Source organism: Argopecten irradians, chromosome 7 (genome assembly GCF_041381155.1).
Source record: "Argopecten irradians isolate NY chromosome 7, Ai_NY, whole genome shotgun sequence".
In the NCBI taxonomy this organism is placed as follows: domain Eukaryota; kingdom Metazoa; phylum Mollusca; class Bivalvia; order Pectinida; family Pectinidae; genus Argopecten; species Argopecten irradians.
The window spans coordinates 22,112,625-22,137,133 of NC_091140.1; the positions used below are offsets into that span (position 1 = coordinate 22,112,625).

The 24,509-nt window shown below is 36.0% G+C and overlaps 1 protein-coding gene across 1 annotated transcript; it reads right to left on the bottom strand.

The window, feature by feature from the left end:
- Nucleotides 1–358: 358 nt before the first annotated feature.
- On the bottom strand, nucleotides 359–22,950 carry LOC138327857 (FMRFamide receptor-like). The gene is made up of 2 exons (XM_069274280.1): nucleotides 22,718–22,950; nucleotides 359–2,381 (listed from the first exon to the last, which is right to left on the bottom strand). The coding sequence occupies exon 2, from the start codon at nucleotides 2,349–2,351 to the stop codon at nucleotides 1,212–1,214; it is 1,140 nt and encodes a 379-aa protein (XP_069130381.1). The 5' UTR covers nucleotides 2,352–2,381; nucleotides 22,718–22,950; the 3' UTR covers nucleotides 359–1,211.
- Between the last annotated feature and the right edge of the window lie 1,559 nt (nucleotides 22,951–24,509).

Here is a 24,509-nt window from a genome sequence, read left to right on the forward strand (position 1 = left end):
AGTCCTTAGGACCAGGTGAGCTATAAACAGTCATATCGAAAAAGCAAAGAATCGGGCACAAAAAGCGCTGAAATGATAGTATCGTTTAATATGTAAATCACCACTTGGTTGTTCCTGTCCGTTAACTATCTGCTGGCTGACCTTGTCGAGTCTTCACACCTTAGTAGATGTTACATGTTATGGATGAACGAAGGAAATGAAAATTAACTTACATTAAAGGCCCACTACCTTTCCGGAGCAAAATGTAAAGGTTTCTTAAAAACATTAATACCAATAGAAAATATATATCGATGGCTTAAGATGAGGTTACAACACCAAACATATGCAAGATTTCCCGTCTAATGTACGATAACTATTTTAAAAATTAAAAGCCGTTTCGGAAAGGTAGTGGCCCTTTAACAAAGAAAATGACTCAATAATATAAAATAGTGAAGCCATAAAACACTGGCCTATTTATACACTCTTCATTATTACCACCGTATAATAGGTTTTGAAATATTACGAACAATTTTTCTAAATGACAGGTGAACTCAATAATATATGTTAAAATCTAGATGCATTGGGGGCTTAATGAGTTGTTGGGTACCATGTCTTTGTTCAAAGTTAAACGTTAATAGGACTTGAAAGTGAAATAGGGATAAATTCGGGATATTTTAAAGTCATATCTATGTCGCCATTTACAGTCTCATATAATTAAATGTTACTTGGATGTATGACTATCAGTAGTAATAAACATATGTTACGAGGAATGATCGGGTGCCTTGAAAACAAATTTTGATAGATCCCTGCAGTTCTTCATTGTTGAAAGGCAATGCAGCTTTTGATAGTGAAGCCATAGCACACTGGCCTATTTATACACTCTTCATTATTAACACCGTATAATAGGTTTTGAAATATTATGAACAATGTTTTTAAATGACAGGTGAACTTTACCCGAGATTTCAGTTACCTTATAGCTTGTGACAAACGGATTTGAACGCTTATCCAAAGAAGCAGTCTTTATAGTCGAATGTGTTTTTAAAATGCTTAATGAGAAAGCTCAAATATGAATATGTATAATATGTTCATAAATATCATGAGCACATTATATTATTGCACACGACGTCACAATTTATGTTGCACACGTACAGAACAAATATGTCTCCAATAACAAAATGATTATGAACACTTACACATTTTAAGCATGTGCGAAAAAATTGACACCTGATTGATCAGGACAGGGCGGTGTGTGGAAATTCCGTCACCATGGTAGTTTCGAGACTGTGATTGGAACCATTCCGTGCGGGACAAAACTTTGACCTCCGACGATATCGTCGACAGAGGGCAAAGAAAACATGGCGGAATTTTTTACCTACGAGTACGTAGATCAAAAAGTTCACAGACGAGTTGACGACATACAAGAAACTAATGACAGCGATATAGTTTTCCTGAGCAACCTTGTCGTCAAATAAAGCGTCTATTTGATTGAAGAATGCAAGCGTCTGACAGAGAATGAAGACCGTCATGATGAGAACGAGGACCAGGGTCACGTTGTCCTCCTTCTGTTGTTGATGGCAGTACGTAGCCAGGTCCCTCCGCCTGGAACGCATGCGTATAAGTTCCCGGATGATAAGAACATTAATCACTGACATGGTTATAAGCGGGAGTAAATAAATCACTATAGCGTACATCCACACCTTGTACACGTCCTTGTAAAAGAAGTTATTTCCAAATTCTGTCGGGCCAATTTCATAGCATGTAAACCCATCTAGTTCGGGTAGTGTGCATTGGACTGGCAATGCCACTGTACCGAAAAGGCGCGGGACATTGTACACACCAGAAGACACGGTGAGAAGAACCAAAGTTATAATGGTTTTCCTGCGCGTGCGGTAATATGCAGCCTTTAGTGGATGACAGACTGCGATGTAACGCTCTACCGAGACGGACACAAGTATCCAAACATTACACTGCTGTACAGCCATCGCAAGGAAGTCGAATGGAACGTACAGACGTGGATAAATCGAGTACACGTATAGCGGAATTGTCTTACCGTGTATGCCTACTGCAAATGGGGTTATAGCAATCGTAAGAACTATAATGACCCCGACATCGGTGAGAACGAGGCCCCGGAGGAAGAGAGTCGTTGTCGACTGCATACGTTTGCTCCAGAGCACGACCATAGTCAGGACATTACCGACCATTCCTAGTAGTGCCACTGATGGCAACAAAACCACGTATATAACGAAGAGAAAGTCATTGATCTGTTGGGCAGGTTGTTCCGGAAGTGACGTAGTGTTGTCAACACCGACCTGGGTGTAGTTAGGTGACGTGTTGAGGTCAAGGTTTAGCTGAGATCTCATGGCTGCACTCATTTCATGACGTCACTCAGGATATGATGTTATCTGTAAAAGTACAACAGGACAAATTGATCAGTCATCGTCGACAAACACCAATGAAGGTTTTTTTAAAACAAGATAACAACATGTTTACTGATGAAAACACTGATGACTGGGATGGATTCTGAACAATATGTGTATTTCGGCGATAAGTTCTTATAATTATATGCTACACCAATCTTGTTCAATCCCTATAATTGGATATCAAAGACTTTTGTTCATATCATTAACAACATCAGCTGTTTACTCAATAACACAATCACGCTCTTACAGAAGATACGAGGATGTGCCTATTTCCCCCAATACTCCTGTCTCCATGGAAATGCGTTCATCGTGATATATAATAGGAATTTAGTGTTTTCCAACATCACACGACATGTAAAGTGGTGACAATTTGTCTGTTTTGCAGGGATTTGTGGATAAGAATGAATAATTAAGGTTTAATTAAAAAAACAACTATTGCATGCATACGGCGTGCAACCGTATGCTGAAAAATGTGGAATTACCAGAATATAACTCCGGTAATATAAAAGGTTCTAAGACGCTCACATTCATTTTTATTTTGGATTAAATACTTTTAACGGGATAATCATTTCATGTGTCTTTGTCATTTTAATTTTTGATCAGATTGATGTTTTGCGTGTAAAGCAGGAAAAAAATAAAAGTCCTAAAGCAATTATTGTTTAACAAACGCTTTCTTGACGCCATATGTAGGAAACTTGATCTCGAAGAAAAAAACAGAAACATCAATTATTTCTTGATTCACTTGCTTTTATATATTATACAACGTCATTACTGTTTTTCGCCCGGTCAATTTTTGTATTTGTTCAATAATTCTGACGTCAAACACAATCTCAAGTTTCCTACTGAAAACACTTTATTTCTTGGCATATTTACATTGCATTATGCAACATAATTGTATGGTTTTTTTTATTTGTAAGTTGTTGATGACATTTGGGAAATCATTAGTAACCGATTAACATATTTGTTTTAGCGTGAATGGTATTTTTGGGGTCTTACGATAGAAATGTTTGCTGTCTTCAATGAATAAAGAGCTTTCGACAGAAACGTATAATCAACCAAAATTGAATCTATTGTTTTAATTTACTGGTATTTCTAAGTTCCCTTTCTCTGGAGGTGTAATTAACTCAAGGACAAGAATCCAGGAGATATTGCTTTGATTGAACTATAAATGGGGTTGATCTTTGATGACCTTGAGATCTGCTTAGTTTTCTAATTGCATTCGGTAATTTGTACTAATTAACATCCACATCCTTTTGTGCTGCATTGGAATGTCCCTGTTATGTAACTTATAGCTGACGTTACTATACGTATACAATTTTATTGTTCTTTTTCCAAGTTTCTTTTGTATTAAAAATCCCCCCACGAGTACGTAACAGTGGACCGGCGTATGTGTTTCTCCAAGCGGAATGTATTCAAAATGACCACGGTTTTGTGAATAGTAAAAGGCAAACAATTTTGTTTATGAAACTGGATTCAGCATCTTCACATAATTTTATTTTGCAATGGGCTCTCATTCAACACTCATATTCCGATATACTATCTAACATTCAAATCAACCACTTATTCATTTTTGATCTTATTTATTGTAAATTTGAGATACATTAATTCTGCGAATCGTTCATCGTACTGTTACCATTTGTTAAGTTTTCCTTCATTTTGAATTCATCCTCGCTTTCTGTAGCTCATTCGTTTTGTTAATTCTTATTCTTATTTAAAGGTATAGTTAAGATTCCTAAGCATTGATGATTTCAAATAATTGGCAAATAAATTACACATGCAACTGATGCAACATTTGTCTACATCAATGCCATCTGAAAACCAAATACAATTTGGCCGTGTGACAACCGTTTTTATAATGGCATCAATGAAATAGAATTTACCTTTTGTTAACCGCAAAGAGAGGAGTACCAATCGGTAACCTTCGGAGTACCAATCGGGAACCTTCGGAGTACCAATCGGTAACCTTCGGAGTACCAATCGGTAACCTTCGGAGTACCAATCGGGAACCTTCGGAGTACCAATCGGGAACCTTCGGAGTACCAATCGGTAACCTTCGGAGTACCAATCGGAAACCTTCGGAGTACCAATCGGAAACCTTCGGAGTACCAATCGGAAACCTTCGGAGTACCAATCGGGAACCTTCGGAGTACCAATCGGTAACCTTCGGAGTACCAATCGGGAACATTAGTGCCTCTGCTGGGGATTTGCATCAAACTAAAATCAAACCGCTATCAATGCAAACCAAAGGCAAATTGTATAGCAATTAACAGTACTAAATAATTATATCATAATGCACATAAACGTTCCATTGGTAATATATGTATATAGCATGGAAATCAATCAGCACTTCTAAGGGGCTCTGTGTCTCTGGCAGCATAGTTCAGTGAGATAGCACTATAAAAAAATAAAAGTTCCACTATCACAAAGAGCCACAACACGACCATACTGCAGTCTCCCACGCACACTTCACACATCAAACACTGCATACACTACATATGTCGTCCTTAAATGACTCTAGCTGTTACTAGGACGTTAACAAACCAATTAAGTTGATACAAGTATTAAATGGTATATAGTAATCGTCAGGGTCACTGAAGTTAATCAGTCAAGGTCCCGGGCGGTAAACAATGCCCCTGACATGACGCTATCGATAACCCAGATGTAAGAGATGTCACCAGTAGATTCTATTGTCGCGTTATTGAGTCAGAGAAAGCGGCGCCATTGCAACAAGACAGATCACTAGACTTAATTCAGTCTGGCTGCTTTAAAATTGTCTTGTTAGATAGAAAATGCGTGAGTACATGGGCAATACTCGCCAAAATACCCTTAAACATTAATCAGTTACTTCTCAACACTTCCCCCGCATTCAACAATTACATTGCTTCTTTCACCTCTGAAACTGAATGCAATGATGGATTTTCAGATTAATTGTTGTATCAACTTGTACCATGATACATTAGCGGGAAATTATATTCGCGATTAAATAAGTATACCGCTAAAATATAAAGTCATATCAATAGTTTTCCACACGTAGAACAACACTGTCATCGAGACACTTCCTTTTTTCCCCATAATTATGCAGGTTTTACAATGGAAAACCCATGTGATAAATTCCGTTGCAGCTGGTTTTCATTTATGTTTACACACTCCAGTGTGTAAACACCTACGACGCCTCTGATTGGTTAACTCAAAGATATCTTGATTCCGATTGGCTCTCAAATTCGGGCTACTTTTCATAGCGCAATTCGTTTAACAGGCAATTGCTTATTCAGTATAAGTATATATTAAGTATTAAACAATAGAATATTGGCTCTCAATTTAGGCACTATATTTTATGGCGGAAAGATATCACTACACATCTTATGGTGGTAAGTTTACTTGAATGTAGACGAGAAAATGTTCACCACGGTATAAATGTACGAGTAAAAGTTATGGGATAAATAAATTCCCCAACGCATGACTGTTGTTTATCATGTTTCTCTAACAGTATTCCAGTATAATCGTTCATGATATATGACTCCTATCGTTCAGTATTTGTCGAGGACGTCAAGAGGATAAGCATTATGTCACAAATATGTGATATCCCCATTTCCATAAACGATTCTTACACGCTACCGCACGCACATTGCAAAATAAAAAACATTAGCACTAAGTTGTTTAGTTGTCCGGAACACGTCAAATCACTATAAAATGATATACGAGGTATCTATGCATTCTGAATAAGTTAATAATGTGTTATGTATATTGTCATTCGTGATGAATAAGGAACGTATCATTATGTCATACACTTAAGAACAAACTATAAATCAGAGTATTCCGACAATAAGCCAAATAGCGTGTCTATACAATTTTGAATACAAAACTAGCAGCGTCTCAACTCGGAGATATGATGAACGAGAACTCATCGAAGGAGTGTTTCATGATGTCTACCATGTAGTATAATTTGGCACCATCCCTTCGTAAAGCTCTGTTTTATGTCGTCGAGTTTTTAGAACCACATCTTCGATCGGTAAGAAGACACGTCAACATACTTAATCTACCATAAAACGGAATTCTAATTAGTTTGATTTAATGTTGGAATCGTGGCATGTCAGACTGGTTGAAATGACTATCGGATAAGTCTTCGTCTACCGTTAATATCGACTACTGGTTATTTTCGTGAGTTAAAATTTTGCAATTTTACATCAAATTATTTAAATTTTAGCGAACTGGAATTTTTCGCTACAAATTATGTAATACACCTCGTTTTCCATATCAGATTTTCATTTATTAATATTATCCCCTCAAAAATAATTGTTTATATGAAATCTAAACTAAATTTAAGCAATATTAGGGCAAGCGAGTGCAATATAGAAAGTTTTTATGATAAGATAATTTATCATACTGGATAATAATTTGATAAGCAGAAAATATATATGTTTTGATATATTAAATGCAAAGTACGATTTTTTTTCAACTTTGGTATTTCTTTACCCGCTTGTTTTAAGTATAACAGAAGAAAAACCTTACCTATAAATCGTCCTGGCAACGAAAAACTTTTGTCGGCTTTCAGTAAGCTCTTTGATAAAGAAAAAAAGTAGAATTTCTCAAATGAGCTAAATGTGAAACTCTTGGCGAATAAACCAGCCTACGGTGCATGTAATCCCCAGAGATATTTGTGAGACGCACTGACGTTGAGCAGTAGGGAAGGCCTAGAGAGTCCACCAAATAGTCACACTTTAACCAACATTATTACCATGGCGACCGTTTATGATATGTTTTTAACTTATCGGGTGTTAACTTAATAATAATCCTCTCGACTCTGGCATCAATACTGGCGACACCTGGCATTAACATTTGTTTACAGTTTCATATATAACATGAGGGAAGGGCTTACTTTGAGTCAAGTATAAACAGTGATGGCTATTAGAGATAGCATACTTACATAGTTTAATAATTAAGGATTGTTGAAAACTGATACAAGTATATTGTATAAATAAACTTATTCATTTTACTAAATTGTTTATCAAAATATTCCAGATATTCCACACCAATGTGGTAATCATCAGGATTTGCCAAATCTGACGTTTCTAATTGGATATTATTCTACCTTCCTAGAAGATACGAAAATATAAAGTGGCTAAAAGAAAATATATATTATCACGTGATGCAATAATGAGACAAAATATAGCAATAATACAATTTTGTATCACAGGTGTCTGGCCCTTGAAATGGTCATTTGTTACACTGGAAAAATACTTCATGACAAATACAAATTAAACAAATGGATATCACTTATTGATTTACCTATATTTTAATCGCAAATTATCATTATTTTGATGAATAGATAATTCTACATTTCGTGTCAATGAGAGAAATAACCCATTTCACGAGTGTCTTGGGATTTTCCGCTTTTGGAACTTCTACAGGGAGAGTAAAGAATATGTCCTTGCCTTGCTGGTCTGATGAATCATTCAATCCAATGCTTTTGAGGGAGACATAAATGGTTCCCACTGTGGGTTAATATTTCGTTCTCACATCCCAAAGTACGTTATGAGTAGTTTTCCCTAACAATATTTACGTAAAAAGTCATTGCATTTTCCTTTAACTACCAACACCTGTTATATATCATAAACATGTTTGCTGGTCTATTTTTTTCGTGATCATGGATTCATCAATGGTTGTGTTATAGATAAACTGTGTATACCTAGAGTAAACATACAAACATTTCCTTAATTTGTTGTCATGGTGTCATAGTTGTTTAAGGATTATATCACCGTTCAAGCCACGAATTTATTAGGGAATGATCTGTTCCTACGTAACAGTGAAAAGATTGTGCTCAGTTTTCACCAGGTTCAGTTTTGCTGTTTTCGTATTTGAATAACATCGGTGTATTGCTATGTTCTATTGACCATACGTCCTCAAACCCCACATGGTGTAATTCAACTAAATAGAACGAATTGTTTCCACATTCACATGACAAAGTATTGCTCCTGAACCATTCTACCCAACTCTGTATTTTTAAATTCTACTCGTTCTATACACAGGCACTATTTCACGTGAGCCAGGGCAAAAGTGTGAATTTTAAGTGAAATTGTTCAAAAGAAATTAACGTAAATTTCACGTGAAATTCGTGTGAGAAAATTAACGTGAGAAATTGAACTTGAATTTTATGTGAATCGCACGTGTAGAAATATTGTCTGTGTACTGTATTAAATATGTCAGAATGAAAGAACACTATTTCTCTACTGCCAGACAGCCTTACTAGAATTTCTTCAGTAGCTCTCCACTCATAGCATCAGACATGACAGATGGTTTAGTCTCACGTCAAAAACTGACATCAATATAAACATCAAAATCTTCGACAGGGCTGTCTCGTCTGTGTCCTAGGTAAATTCAGATAAGTGGTCATAAGATCCCAAGGTTCTTTTTTATTTGTTCTGCTTATCAAACACATTTTGTCGGGAGTTATGATTGATTGAGAATGTAACTGTACTGTTTGGTTCTAATTCCAGCAGCTCCCCTAAGGTTCACCGTTGCGTTTCCAGTCCAGAAATAAAATGCTATCCAACACAAGGTACATAGTTAAAGCTATCAATCAGAACCCTTTAGTTTTGTTTAGAGATTCGATATACAGCTTAATTAATGGTGTAACTTGATCTGTGATCTTTGTGTCAATAGCACGAAAGTCTGACAGAAGTAGGACATGTAAACGCCGGCTAAAAGTGGATATCAACAGAAAAAACAGTATTTCATCAAACAAACGCTAATTGGTAATGTGTGGACAGATAGCGGTAATGTGTAAAACAGTGTAACGTCAATATCGAGATGGCGATATACTGTAAGAAGCATGTGACCATAGTCAGATCGTCTAGACCAATGTGCAATATACCTAACCGTTTTACTTAAATAGTAAAACCTTAATGACGTTTACGGCGGAAGGTAGAAAACTGTTTCACCAATAACTCTTACTCTAACACGTTCGTTTAAAGATACCAGTACTACTACTCAAACTGACATGATATGAACTTGAGACTATTGGTGGGAACGTTTTATTGACCTGTTTCGACGTCTATATCAATGATATTTGACGCCACCGAGTGACCAAGATGGGTTATAGTCATCGAAAGCTCTCGGTAAGCTTTCAAAGTAATGTTGTGTTGTGTCATAACTCTACACTTAATGATATTTCATATTTTTCCATTTTATATCTCAAAATACTAAAACAAACGCTTGCAAACTCGTAAATAATCAAACAAAAAAACTTTTGAGAAAAATAAATAAATCGATTGGTCTTTGAATTGTATATACATATACATAATGAAAGTCAGTAGAAGACTCCACCTAGTCTTACTGAGAATTTGGGCAAACAAGTACTAGCCATTACGTTAGACTTATATCCTGGCGCGAGAAAACTTTTTTTTCGGTATAATAAACAACGCCCTCCGGAAATATGACATGCCTTGGGTAAACAAAGCGTCATGTCTACCTACCTCCGGGTCAATAAATGAATAATATACCGAGCGCTGAATAGAAGCCGCAATTTACTAAAGCCAAAACAGACTATTGGCCCGGGTACACAACCAAGAGCCTTTCTCACAAAGCAGACGTTAATACGTTAGGCGGTGTCAGACATTAGCAGGGTGATATGATTTAGTCGCCTTTGTCGATCGTTATGACAACAGTATACAATTATGACGATAATTCTACAAGTAGTGATATTTGATATTTGTCCCAACTTTATCTCTCCAAATATCAAAGCATAATCTATCGAAAATCCATAGAAAATATAACACATTGTACTGGCAACAATGTACAATTCTTTCATTCTATCAGTAAGACTGGATGGCGATGGGAGGAAAAGTGGTGTTTTTCACGTGTAAGTATCCTCAATAACGTTCTAAATACCAAAGATCAATCTCCGTGGTGTTACTTACAGGCTATTTGATAAAGCTGGTCCTATATATGTGTTAGGAAAGGGTGTGGGATTACCTAAATGGATCTAGACGTAACGGAAACAAACGAGATAGACCTACAACTGACCGGAAGTTTCTAACCCATTAGCCTGACCTGGTTAAGACCAACAGTCAGAATCTGCAAAATATTTCACTATTTCTGTTTCTTTAACGTCATTACTACCGGTCTCGTGATTAGAAGACCTCGTGTAATGATCACGAGCAGGATTAAAGTGACTAGAAGTGTCTCAACAGATGATAGGACGCAGATCAGCGCGTGCAATAATTTGATAGTGTAAACACGTTTGTGGCTTTATACATCACGTGCGCCGTAAATCTTCTGCTCGTTTTTTGTCCATTGAAGCGTTTGATTTCCTACAGATCACGTCGGAATACTAATGGCGTTTTCCTTGTTTTACTTCGAGTCGTCTGTCTGTACAGTCTCCAATGTTCAATCCCATTTCGTTTGTATACAACATGTCAAGTTAAACAGTTCAATAGAAAACTCTACGACAGGTTAGTTCGGTATCTGTTATTTTGCTGACGAGTAACGTCCCGTAAATCCGACGCCAATGAAGGTTAGAAATAAAGAGTCATGCTCATGGTATCTATGACGTCAAGGTCATTGATTTCATTTTTAAGGTCAAATTCTAGAGCGCGACAGAATAATAAATTTATAGCTCATTTACGGCATCACGGCATCAAGTATATCACGCGTCATGCGTCTGACCATGACTAACATGTAGGTTATCGCTTGTTTGTGTGCCTATTGGTATTACGTCACGAGAAACTGTTCTAACGTCACGGGATGCTGTGTATGTAAACGATAATAGAACATTTTGTAGCATTGCCATACGATTTAGAGTTGCCAATAAGCGCATTATACTTCCAAAAGTTTTAAATGGATTCGACAGAGGACAGACTTCAATGAATTCATTCTCTGTCGACTGTATGATGTTCACAAGTTGCGAGACATGTCATCTGTCAAAAGTCTATAGCTTTGAGGTACGCTGTAGCATATACCATATCTCTATTGTCTAGGCGAATACCCAATATGACCAAGAAAAGCGAAATGTTGTCAATAGAAAGTGTCAGAAGTAAAGCAAAAGAGAGATAATAAATAGATGTAAATTAATACAAACGGAGAAATGTGTTTCAACTTGATTGCAGCATCGATTTCACGCAATTGAAACAATATAGATTCAGGTGATGAAGCAAAATATGCAAAGTGTCCAACCACAAAGAGCATAATCCCCTCCTGATGTATTGTGGTTCCGAATACAAATGGCCGAGACAGGAGGAAGGCTATATCTATCAAATACTCCGGCATAAATAATTAGACTGTCTGGAGGTAACGAGTTAAATATGAAACATGACAAAATCAGACCATATCATACGATCAATATTTCTCCGACAATAACTAACCTTTGGTCAGTAGGTCAAATTAGGCATGTACTTACCCATATAGATCATCAACTAAATATAATCTACATTACATGCCTAAAATAATTCTAGTCCTTTTTGAAGATTTGTAAAATTTATTTCATCAAAGAGGTTCCTTTAAAAGTTGTTCGTAAATCAAAATATAAAGAGGCGCGTGATTGCGTTCATAGTAAGATTTAATAATTGAATAATTCAAATTATTTCTTTTGGCCCCTAAAACTTAAAAAAAATAATCATTCAATACCTTTTTTTCTTTAAAACAAACTTTCTGGTTATTTGATCAATAAATTGCTACGAGTTGACATGACAAGAGAGCATTGTAAAAATGGCAGATATCTCAAACCATTGCCGTTTATCTCTAAAATAAAGGCTTTGCATAGCTTTCCTGAAAAAAATCTTATTTTGACGGATATCAATTCTATTACAGAACTGTGCGTGTATTGAATTCAAACACTCACAATATGTTCTAGTTAGCGTTAATAACATTTTGTTGTTAAGAACAGTGTTATTTACGTTCTGACCAGACTCAGAGTCATTTTGGGATAGATTCAAAAGAGACAGGAAATCAAGTACTGCAACGCGGCAAAGAAAAAAGGAAAATCGATGTTAGGGGGTTTAAAATTCTGAATAGAATACATGTGGCGACCGCTCACCTCATGGCCAAAAGTGATCTCAACGTTATGAATGAAAAAGAAAGTCTGATAGGAAGAAAAGAAAAGATCATATTCCAAATTTAGTCGTCTTTCACTGTCATACAGTTAAGGAATATTGATGAAACTGGGCCATAGGAAATGCACTGTCTCTGCATTTAGATATAACAAGTAACTGAACGCCAACTTCATGAAAACATTTTTATATGGCTGTTGAAATAAAAGACTACAAAATACAGCCGATACATTGAGACGGAATTAACGTCAATTCTATATGGTTCGCTACAAATGAATGAATCTGCTGATCAATGCATTCTTTATAGTTAGGGGACGCTGGCCTCCTATTTTTAATTATGTAATGCCATGTAATTCGTTTACTTTTCTTTGTGTTCATTTGAAAAGCAAACAATCTAGTTTAGACAAAAAAAAAATCCGGAAATAGCTGTTCGGTCCCAATAAATTATTATTAGAAATCACTTTAGGCTTTTTTACTGTTGTGTAGTGATGACAGGAAGATGTGATTAACATATAGATATAGATTAATGGATCAGGTAATAGGAATGAAAACTGTAATTGATCATACTTCCGGTGGAAATGTCTACAGACAGAAGAGGGTTCACGGATCAATACACCACTCTGATAGACAAGGAAATCCAATATGGGAGTCTTTTCTGGTTAATATGAATCACAAACTTGTATTTAAATTAAATAATCTTAAATAATGTTTGAATAGCTTAAGATAGATTACAACATTGGACCACGAAACGTATCGCGGTAAACTAATTAAGGGATGGGATTCATCTCAGTAAATAGCCACCAGCTAGTTAGTTTGTAAATGCGGAGTTATTAAGAGGGGTGACGATTTTTGCTTATATCAAATCTCCGCTAACATATCAGCAAGGATTCATACGTCCTTGATATCAGCAATGCAAGTTATGAATTGAGTTTAATTTGACTATAACACACCGCTAGAAAATAACCATACCACGCACAGTATGAAATCTTCCAAACTACCGACCACCAAATTATCTTTACCAACAAAATGCCACAAACCACGTCACCCTCTCATTTCAATTGTTATAGTAGGCTGTTGCTGCAGATGGCATAAACCATGAAACCACTTAGGATTATGTAATTATTAAAACAATATTAGTGGTTAGTACTTCTGAACTCTTCCCCTTTTAATGGCTGTTTAACAGTCTAGCAGGTACACTTCACACTGTTTACACAAATCTCGCGAGATTTACAGGCGGAATCCGACCTAGGCAACAAGTAGGAGAATAGTCCTTCGTCTTATTTATTTGCTCACCACTTAAAACCACCATTATATGGAATAGCTCAACCGATAAATTCGTGAATTTGTTTTCTACTCCGCCATTTAGTTACAAATTGTTTATAATATTTATGGTGTCTGGTCAGCGAAAACCCTCATCACATCACGACATAATATCAATGATCGCTCCGAGCAACGCTTGTTTGAACTGAAGGTACAAATCTCCAACAATTGAGACTGTTGCTGAATGTACATTAAGTTTAGTGTTTTCTCGGATTGTTAATGGATACTTTAAAGGAAATGACTAATTTCCTGATACATTTATTTGTCTGATGTTAAACTAGCCACCAGCAAAGTAATAAAAATATTGAGGACAGCAATGGTATAAAATGCTTATGTACTTCTTAATTCATATAAGACCTTATGTACTTAGATGAGGCTTCAATTGTAAAGGATTTTATTTTCTGCAAAAAATACAATGCCAACAATGGTTAATTTGGTTTAACATCCAATTAACAACTACGACCATATAAGGACGGCTTCGCCCGTATGCAATATTACATGTGTATAAATTAATGCCCCTATGAACATAGTGACATCAATACTTTAACATGACTTGTTTATAGAAATAACATGTATTTATTTGTATATGCTTTAATCATATGAATATCACGGTCTCTTAAAGTATCATCACCTTTGATATTTTCTATGCCTACAAATAAGTCTTAGGTTAATCATTGAACATACATAATTTAATAAAAATTGTGTATACATTATAGTTAACCTTACGTAATAATGTTGACTCGTGAATTCCTAAAATATTAGCTTGTTTTGCCAAAATCTTTTAGTTACACCACCATTAAGGAGTTAACCGTAATCCATGACGCAAAACACATTTTTATTGACTTATTTATGTTCAATTACACATAAGAAGTGATATATAGGCATGCAAAATACACTAGTTTAAACAAGGACTAATACCTTAAATTGGAATTTAAAGTATGTATCTATCATCCGAAAGGAACGTAAACTATTTTTTTTCCTCTAATGAAGCATTTGCAATAAACAGTTTGGCGGAAATGATGTTACTCTATACAAACATTTATCTTATGAACTGTGGATTTATAAACATGAAGCGTCTTGCTGTTATATATTTTACCTTATGCATTCTTTTACATGTTTGATCTTAGTTTCTGGTTTCTCTCCTATGGCCAAGACACACAACGTTCTGTAAAAGTGGTAGCTATTATAATAGTGTGGCGCTAGTTTGCTTGTTGTATTGTCAGCATAGGTGTGTGCCGTTTGGTATTTTGACTTGACAGCATAAAAATATCGAAGCCTCAAAATATACAGACATTTACATACGCATTACTTTGTATACAGGGGAGGGGCCGTCCTTAAATGTCCCTGGTTATTAATAGGATGATAGGCTCAATTCTACAACCATCTAATAAAACATCTACAGATTCTGTATGTTAAAGTTGTATTTCTGGTAATTTTCATTGTAACGATATGTCGCTTTAATATTTGATATTTGAACATGGACATGTAACTTAATGATTAAGCTCCCCAAAACCATATGTCAGCCTGTAAGAGAGCCGAAATCTAGGGATCATATATTCCTGGTTTTGAATAAAACGCCTTCAATCACCGCCATGTTCAGTACCTTCGGGTTTTGTCGGAATTCCGAATCGTATCACGTGACTGACGTCCACACGTCCTGCACGTAGTGATCAAGGTAACTAGCGTAAGCGCACATGTGTTTGTTTACGTTCTCCTTCTGGCTAAAATGAGCAAATCGTGCTGGTACATGTATATGTATGTCCACAGAGCGAGTATTTGAAACATCCAATACACGCATTGACGTAATTCAATATTGTGTGTATCAAATATTGTAATGAGCGGGAATTAATTTCTTTGTAAATCCAATTTGCTGAGGTCGACCACATATGTTGTTTATGAAAAATTGTTGACATTTTCTCTTGGTTTTACAACTCTCGTGTTACTTCGACATTGTCGCGACGACGTTCGGAAGAGTTCGGAATGATTCGGCATCTTTCGAGCCTATTTTCCACGTGTACACGTTAAAAAGATTTTTTACATTTATAATTAAAAATACTTCCAGTGCTGTAACTTTATAAAAAGTGGTAAAATGAGAAAGTTTTAAACTCAGACAGACGGCGAAAAACATGTATAACACTTAAACAGTTTTCATTACGACAAAAAAAGCGAAAGTGATTACAACTTTAATATCATCTACTGATCACGCAATATCCTCAATAAAACGTTAATTACGTTACTTAAAGAAACACCAAAACATGTACTCCACACATCGCTACTGAAACAACATTACTGTTTAGGTCATTGGCCAGCATATCTGTACTTCAAAAATAAAAATAAAAAATGTATAGTATTTAATGGATATATTTACAAATGTATTTCCGAAAGCTGATGGCGCTATTGACCTTCTTGTAATCATACGTAATTGGTATGTCTGTATGCATGAAAGATTAAATATTATTTATCTTCGTTATCCAATACAGTATCGCATCCATACTATTCTGAATGACAGCATTTATTAACGCTAAAATATATGTACACTATATTACAACTAGTTTATCCCGCGTTGTACCACACCAGAAAGGTAAGTTTTGAATACAGATGCTTAATTTTCTCATAAACACTACTATTGATACACAAATATTCAATTTACCGCCATATGAGTGTAATGTTTACAGAGCCAAATAGCCAAAGGTCATTATTTAGTTATGATCGTTTGGACATGTAAGCACCTCAAATGCCAAAGAAAGGGAGTGTACGGGTTTCGAAGAGCTATCACTCGCAGGCTGGGCGACAATTAGTATAAGGTTCTATCCATTCATGACATCAAAACACACAGAATCCCCGTAGGACTCCACAAATAGCAGTCCTTTCATGAGGTTCGTGTAGAATCTTTCTACTCCATATCACAGTCGTAGAACATGCGATATGATGGATGTAGCGCATTCTCGACAAGGAAGTCAATAATTCATAAGATTTATGACCGATCTCAAAATCTTATTTCCATTCACTTTAAAACGGCAGTTATTATGAATATAAACCATGAAATCGGCACTTTCTGATATATAAAAGTATACATTTATTTATCTGAAGGTGTTGATTTCATTCATTTATATATTTTATTTAATTTCATTATGATTTTCCATTATGTTTTCTTTGCAACTTAATTTTTGGTGTAATTGAACGGATGACCAACATAATTGGTAATCTTGATTTCCTAATTCAAATTTTAATGTGAAACCCTCAAGAAGAATTTCTAAAAAGATATCTGTACATTTTTTGTAGATCGTTGCTCTCGAATTCCGTATTACTTATGACCGATACATTGCATCGACTCGCTTCCCGTCCTGTTTTATCGTTTTCATATTCAATTATATTGGTTTATTTCAGAAATTGCCAGACTTATCAGAATGTAGACTGGCCAACCGACCCAAGTTCTTGATAAGACTTTCTAGCAGAGTTTTTTTAGTAGATTATCTCCCTCTAGCTTGAAACTAGAATCGGACATATCGTAGAGACAAAAATAATCAAGCCAAATTTAAGTGGGTTTTTTTTCAACATTCTAGAAACTGGTGGTCAGACTAATCAGAATGCTGTCTTACTAAAAAAAAGCACAATGGATGACATCTTAAGCCTCTCGAGTGGCCGGACTCAAAATGCAGCAATTTTATTTGAATTGTTTTTGTCTTCTTTTCGATAAATATGAATGAATCCTGGCGGAAGGCTTTAGGATCGTGGCAGCTTCGATATTAAACAAAAGCATTCGTTCGTAGTTCATTCCATGGCGCGGAGGTTTCTGTTCTGAATATTTCGCTGTTTTGTGAAAATAAATTCCGACAGTCCCTGATGGAGTGAAATGTTTCCACCTTATTCCTATCAAACCTTGTTCAAATAAGATCGACAAGATAACATGTCTCTACCTCAGGCAATTGATTAGCACTTTGATGCATTCCAGTTTGCTCTACATTCACATCCGAGTGTTGTAAATGAGTGACAGACTCACTATGACCAGATCCGGAAGCTGAGGCCGGAGGCTTGGTAACTTAATTCCAATCCTAATCAACATGCCAGTACCCTTAGGAAACCATTCAAATAAAGATACACCACCTGGGATGGGCGATGTTAGGAGCGATGTTTCCAAACACTGTTACAAATCAGATGCATTATATCAACAGCTCCCTCATCCTCGACCTCGCCCCTCTCCTTGTGTTACCAACAGAAGATTTTCATGACATTCATAAATTTTGACTTCAAAACCATTCCATATAACATTTCAAAAGAGTTAAGACATGTATGACCTAATTTTGCATTGTGGGTGTTTTACAGACAACGGCTATTTGGAATTGATTACAATTTGTATTCACTAAAAATAGAAACATTTTCAGTTTTATGAGTTTCTCCAACGCCAAAGAAATAATTTAATGTTCCTCTAGAATGATAACCAGTCTTACCTAAAATAGATACATCATCCTCCTTACTCGGCTCTGGAATTCTGATAAACTTTGTCCGGTATCTTAATTTCATCCTCGAACAAATTTCAAAGGCACAATCAATAGATTGATCATACATCATTCCCTACGAATCTTCTCTAAGCCAATGTTTCTCTAACGACAAAACGATACACATACAGGGTATAAATATGTAATTTATATACGCACGTATTCCTTGTTTTTAACGTAAATGGGACTTTTAGGCGATTAACACATAATCAATGTTTCGAACATTTGAAATCCTGAAAACATAAAAATGACCATTCTGCAGTTTCACATTTTTACAAGAACCAAACGCAATATTGGAATCCGAATTGTCTGTTATCAGACGGCAGTGTGAAGATAATTTACTACTTTGTATTCCGAACAGTTAGATAAAACAATGAAAACGATGCTGTTATAAATGTTTAACTGATAAAGGAAACTTTAGTAATCGTCCTGTTATCAGCATTGCATTTTGCTTCATGACACAAACGAGCAATTCAACCAGTTTATATTCATAGCAAAATACCCCTAATTAAAAATAATAATAAATGTAGATTAAGTAACTTTTATCAAAGTTTCGAAATGCATGTTTTAGGTTAGAACCAGCGATTTAATGGGATATGTCAGTTCAACATAAAAAGAGCATTTCAAATCAATATAAAGACTTAAATACATGTCAAATAAAGCAACAATAGAAATAAATAGTGATATTCGTGAGATACATCACCAATAACAGTCAATAACACTTACTTCCGAATAGGAACAAAATTCCAAAATGATAAATATAACATATAAACCTAAATTCTTTGTGAATTGCTGGAATATCTTAAGAATATTTAGATATTGTATGCAAAATTTATATTAGATATTAAACAAAATGAAATCATTGATTTTGTACCTCATCTCCTTGCTAATAGGCATACCATTGATATGTGCCTGTTAACATGTAGGTGAATAAGTTCCATTTAAAATGGAAGGATTTGGATCCCAGCGGGTGCATTTGATGATTAAGGTTTTATTGGTACAAAAAGTAACAAATACGCGGGCACATTCGATGGAGGGGAGTTTTATTGATACAAAAAGTGAAAGGGTGACGTAGCATGTAGTGGAGGGGGTCCCGGGATTTGAACTAAAGGGGATTATATTTTGTATCTTTTGATGGGGGTAATCAAGTCCCAAATATCCTTAGGTTACATTCTAACGCACCTCGAAAATTGGGGAGGCGCAATTTTATCTTTACATAAACTGTGATGCAAACCTAATGACTTGGTACTTAGTAGTGAATACATTTCAGGAATTATAACACGAGAATAAAAGCTGTAACCTGGAGGATATATAAAATCTAACTATTAAATTTATATTTTGTGTCTTGAATTGCTTCTCTGAAGATAATCCTCGATTCTGTTCCCCTCCTAGCAACAACTTGGGGTTTTATGAAGCCGATTTCCCTGTTTCTACTTGTGTGAGTGGCTAATGAGTAGTTTTATGTTTTGGGAGGCTGTCTCGTGATGACAAAATCTCTAATTTATATCAGGACCTATTCTGTTAATAGGACTGTAATTTAATCAAACAAATAAACAAAATAAAAGTGCTACTTTATTAAATCATATTGCTTAAGTTACTGAACAGGAAAGTCAACCCGGCGACTTTAAAATGACTACGAGTAAATATGATGCATCATCTTTTGTATACCGAGAAGTTACTACCTTTGACCAGGGTGCGGGGCGCGCGAGGGGGGGGGGGGTGTTACGAAATATTGAGGACCTTTGCCCCTCATTACGTTTTATCTTCCTACGTCACTGTTAAAATGGTTCTATATCACTGGAGCATGCCGATGAAGTCAGTAAGCAACACACCCCACTCGGCCAGATTATACGAGAATGGGCGAACCAGTCGTTCCATTCCCTCTACTGTTTAAAAAGCAGTGTTTAATATATGTTTATGATATATCAGTTATAGTGCCCCGATGGGAGGCGTGACTGACATGAGATAATTACTATAAATATTGCATATTGAATTTTGCCTTCCATATATCAGTTCACAATAACTAAACCTTGGTGACATGGCAAAGGGACCTGTACCAGCATGAGCTAAATCAATATCTTACCAAATTACAGAAACACAACCGCTAAATTATATAAATCTAAATGACACAAGACAATTCAAGCACGCTAAACTTTTATTGACAATACCCGATGGTTTGTGTAAAACTGATAATTTAGAGTGAATTTAAACGCTTTAAAATTGAAGAGTGTCATTGGTCTGAAATAGCAGCGTTGTAAATAAAAAAGAAGTAATGCAATATGTTGAGCATATCTTGTGGTTAATTATAGTTTCTTCATTTAACTGCATGAAAATTACCATAAGTCTGATCGGTAGTCTGATATTGACGCGACATTCGTGTTTTTTGTTTCAATAAGGAAATGAGTCGCGATGCAATAACTTACAGATAAGTTCATGGAACCATATATATTGAAGGAAAAAAGTATAAATATGAGACTATTTCTGATAAAAAATATCAAATATCTGATGATTTGCATGGGTCTACAATTTCACAATTTCGGTATAAAAAAAAAAAAAATAATCAAAGTAATAAAAATATAACTAGACGTCTATCAGGTGAACGGAGTACACAGCCACAGTATTCCCTGTTTGAATTATAGAGTTATCTCCCTTGCGGGTTGGTATTTATTGTGACGTCATAATTTTGTTAACGCAATTCAGCTTTTCTCCGAAAAGTGTGACGTTACCATCGCAAACACATGACGTCACAATGAATACCAACCCGCAAGTGCAGATAACATGCAAAAACAGAATATGACGAAAACCATCATAAATTGTTCATGACCACAACGAATGTCCCGCGAATGTTACCAGTTATACGGTATCGGTTTTTGCCATACATCGTAAAATTACCTTCCGTAATACACGTCGTTACGATTGCACCACTAGGAGGAATATACAGCTATTTGTATTTTTCTCCTCTTTGTTAATTGAATGAGGAAGTCTGATCACTAAAAATCATTAGTAATAAGGGATATCTGGGGGTGATCAAAAAACTTTGCCGAAGGGGGTTGGTGACATGTCATACTATCTCATTTCTTTTCAGGTTTTTTTACGAGATGGATGGAACAGTTGATGGCCTAGAAACTTGCTAGAATGTATATCCAATCCCTTTGATTGTTATGAATCAATAAAACGTGTTTAAATGAAAGATGAAATCCGTTCCCAGTAGTCAGCCGATCGCCATCGGCGGAGTAACGCGATATTTTCTTGACTCTGCCATACATCATTTAGCGCATGTCACTTCACAATCTATTATTGTTTCCCATTGTTTCTGGATATGCTCATATGATGTCTATTAGGGCACGGATTTGCATTATGATTAGATAACCGCGGTCTCCTCTAGGTCACAAATAAATCATACTATACAGGAACATTTACTTTCGAACAACCAATCAATTAAATGTATGTTTAATTCTATTTTAAGTAGAAATAATAAAGTTCATCTTAATGCGACCAATATGTCTCAATTATGATGATTTTTTTTAAATTTGAGTCCAAGATTGCCAACGTCAATTAATGAGGAAATTGATAAATACAGCCACATTGTACTTGTTTTTGAATTCAATCTAATGTAATATATTTGTTGTTCAGTCAATTTATCTTTAGTTAATAAATATTACTTGATGAAATACCGTGCATTTCTTTACAATGAATCTTGTGTAAACCAACCAGTAGTGGTGAAGGTAAATGATGAAATTATTTTGATTATCTCTACATGGTGTTATATCGCCCATCATTACAGATACCTGATGAGTGTCTGACATGCCTTCTCAGTGGATTAAGTAGGGAATATAGACATCAACTTTGACTTTCACTGTTTGTATAGAACAGATGCTCTCTTGTTTATTTCTGCTACGAGACCAGAAGAAAGATGATAAGTCAACATGCAGCTCGCCACCCTCCGCGCCATAAGTACCGATAACCGCCAACATTTCACAAAAACTACTTCCGCTGCTAGACTCAGAAACCACGAGTTTAATTACTATTCATATTCATCAGCAAAATTTTTAATCACTGACTCTCGTCAATACATATTTAAACGTTAGCTTCAGGAGGAAAATACACAGCATGAATCACATTTCTGTAAAAGTGTGACGCCGCGTTTTCAGTTATTCTATATCAGATTGAGTTTTTCATATTTTCAATCCGAGATACATACAAAATATACATGCGAGCATTCATAATCTATCGTAAACTAAATAAATCAGTCTCAGTTGTAATGAATGGTTGAGTTTTGGTAGTTAGAAAGAACACAATTTCGGTTTTTTTCAGACGCTGTAACATTTAGTAAAAAGAACTGATTTATAAAATATATAATAACAGAGTAAAGATATTAAAAAGTACTTGAAGCTAAAAACTACGTATAACATACCGTAATAATAATTACTGATAATTAATCATATCAGAAATATCTTACCTGTTCTGCATTTCTATATAGTCCCGTTTTGTTTACGTGGGCCACGGTTGCCCTTCATTTTAACCGCCACTTTAATCACATTTCACAAATCTTGATGAAAAGTTTAACATATCAAATGACCAATTGTCCACCTCACTTAATTCTGAGAACATGATTTTCTGTGAGGAATCCCGTTAAAGCCTGGTAATCAGCACTAGCTGTGGAGACGTAGGCCATGCCGCTCCCTGTCAATAAGCAAGCATCACAAGCTTGCCGCTTACCCAGTAGAAGATCTGGATGTCAAAGGTCGAAGTGCACGTACCTGGACCAGCTACAGAGGTGAAAGGTCATTCGAGTGTTGTATACATACAAAACGATGAAGAAATAAGAAGCCAACAGGTATTCTTGACAATAGTAGAGGTCATATGTCTACATATGTGTGTGTGAATATCACAACAAAAGGTAGATGTCCAACTCAACGGCTAGGTTCAAATAAGAGTTGATCTATTACCCGGTAAATAGTAGAGGTCAAGGTTAAGAGGGCATATAGATATCCGAAAATCGGGAAAGGTAAGACCACCTATATAAATAATCAGGTGTAATATGGAAACGACAGAGGTTACAGACAGCTGATGACGCCCAAGCCGCCCTGGAAGCAGGATTTCAAATTGTAACCCCATTGTATGATCGTAAAAGGCGACTAATGATGATTCTCAATGGGTTTAAAAAAAAGTCTCGCTTTTGGTCTGGAGTTAACCAACGTCCGTCCTAATTGTGGGCTCTGTCCCCTTATGGCCACAAAGTTTGGTCTTTTAAATACACCAGTTTATGTTCAAAATGGATGGGAACCACTGCTTTGTCCGTCGTCAAGTGCGTATGATTTGGAAGACTGGGCTAGATTTGTGGTTGTCATCGTGGATCTCGTCTTTTATAGTAAAACAATCATTATAGCGTCATGCAAAACACACCGAGCAACACCCTCCACCTGTTCATATTAAACTTACAACAGGTAAACCTGAGCGCTAAGCATGATCGGACACTATTGTCTATGACGTGGCTCGGCCAGCGGTAAATTTGTTTGTTTGATTAAATCAACGCCATATTTACACTCAAGTAACAAACGTCCATAGTTTATTATTTGTATTGAAACTACTGAAGCGTATTATATCCTCTACTGTTTTGTTTTGTGGCTCGGTAAAAAAGTTGGTTTATTACAGTTACATCCCATTAACAGTCAGGGTCATGTAAGGACGGCCATCCATGCTTGCGGTGTGTTGCGTGTATGAATTGCGGGTGTGTGGTTTGGGAGACTGCGGTATATTCATGTTTTGGTTTTTTATGGTGGAACTATTGCCCTTTTTATAACTTTTGCTATATCAGTGAAGCATGCAGCCGATGACACCAGTCAACATACCCCATCCGGCTACATACTGACAACGGGCGAACCAGTCGTTCCACTCCCTTTATGTCGAAGGCTAAGCAGGAGCAGAAACTACCACTTATATAGACTCTGGTGTGTCTCGGCCAGGGAACAGAACCCAGAGCCTTCCTCGCAGGGACGAGCGCTCAATTGAAGGCCAAGCAAGGTAGGAAGAAAGGAAAGATAATATCCTAATTTTAGTCGCCTTTTACAATCATGTGGTAGGTGCAGCAGATACAATTCTTACGCCCTACCTGCCAGCAGTTAAAAGTCAGAGTACGGGGTCAAAAATTATAAGGGGTATCAAGAATGAAAAAGAAATTGGTTAGAAGGATCAGAAAAAACGAATATGTTAAAAATTAGCTGCCTTTTATGCATGTCATAATACGGAAC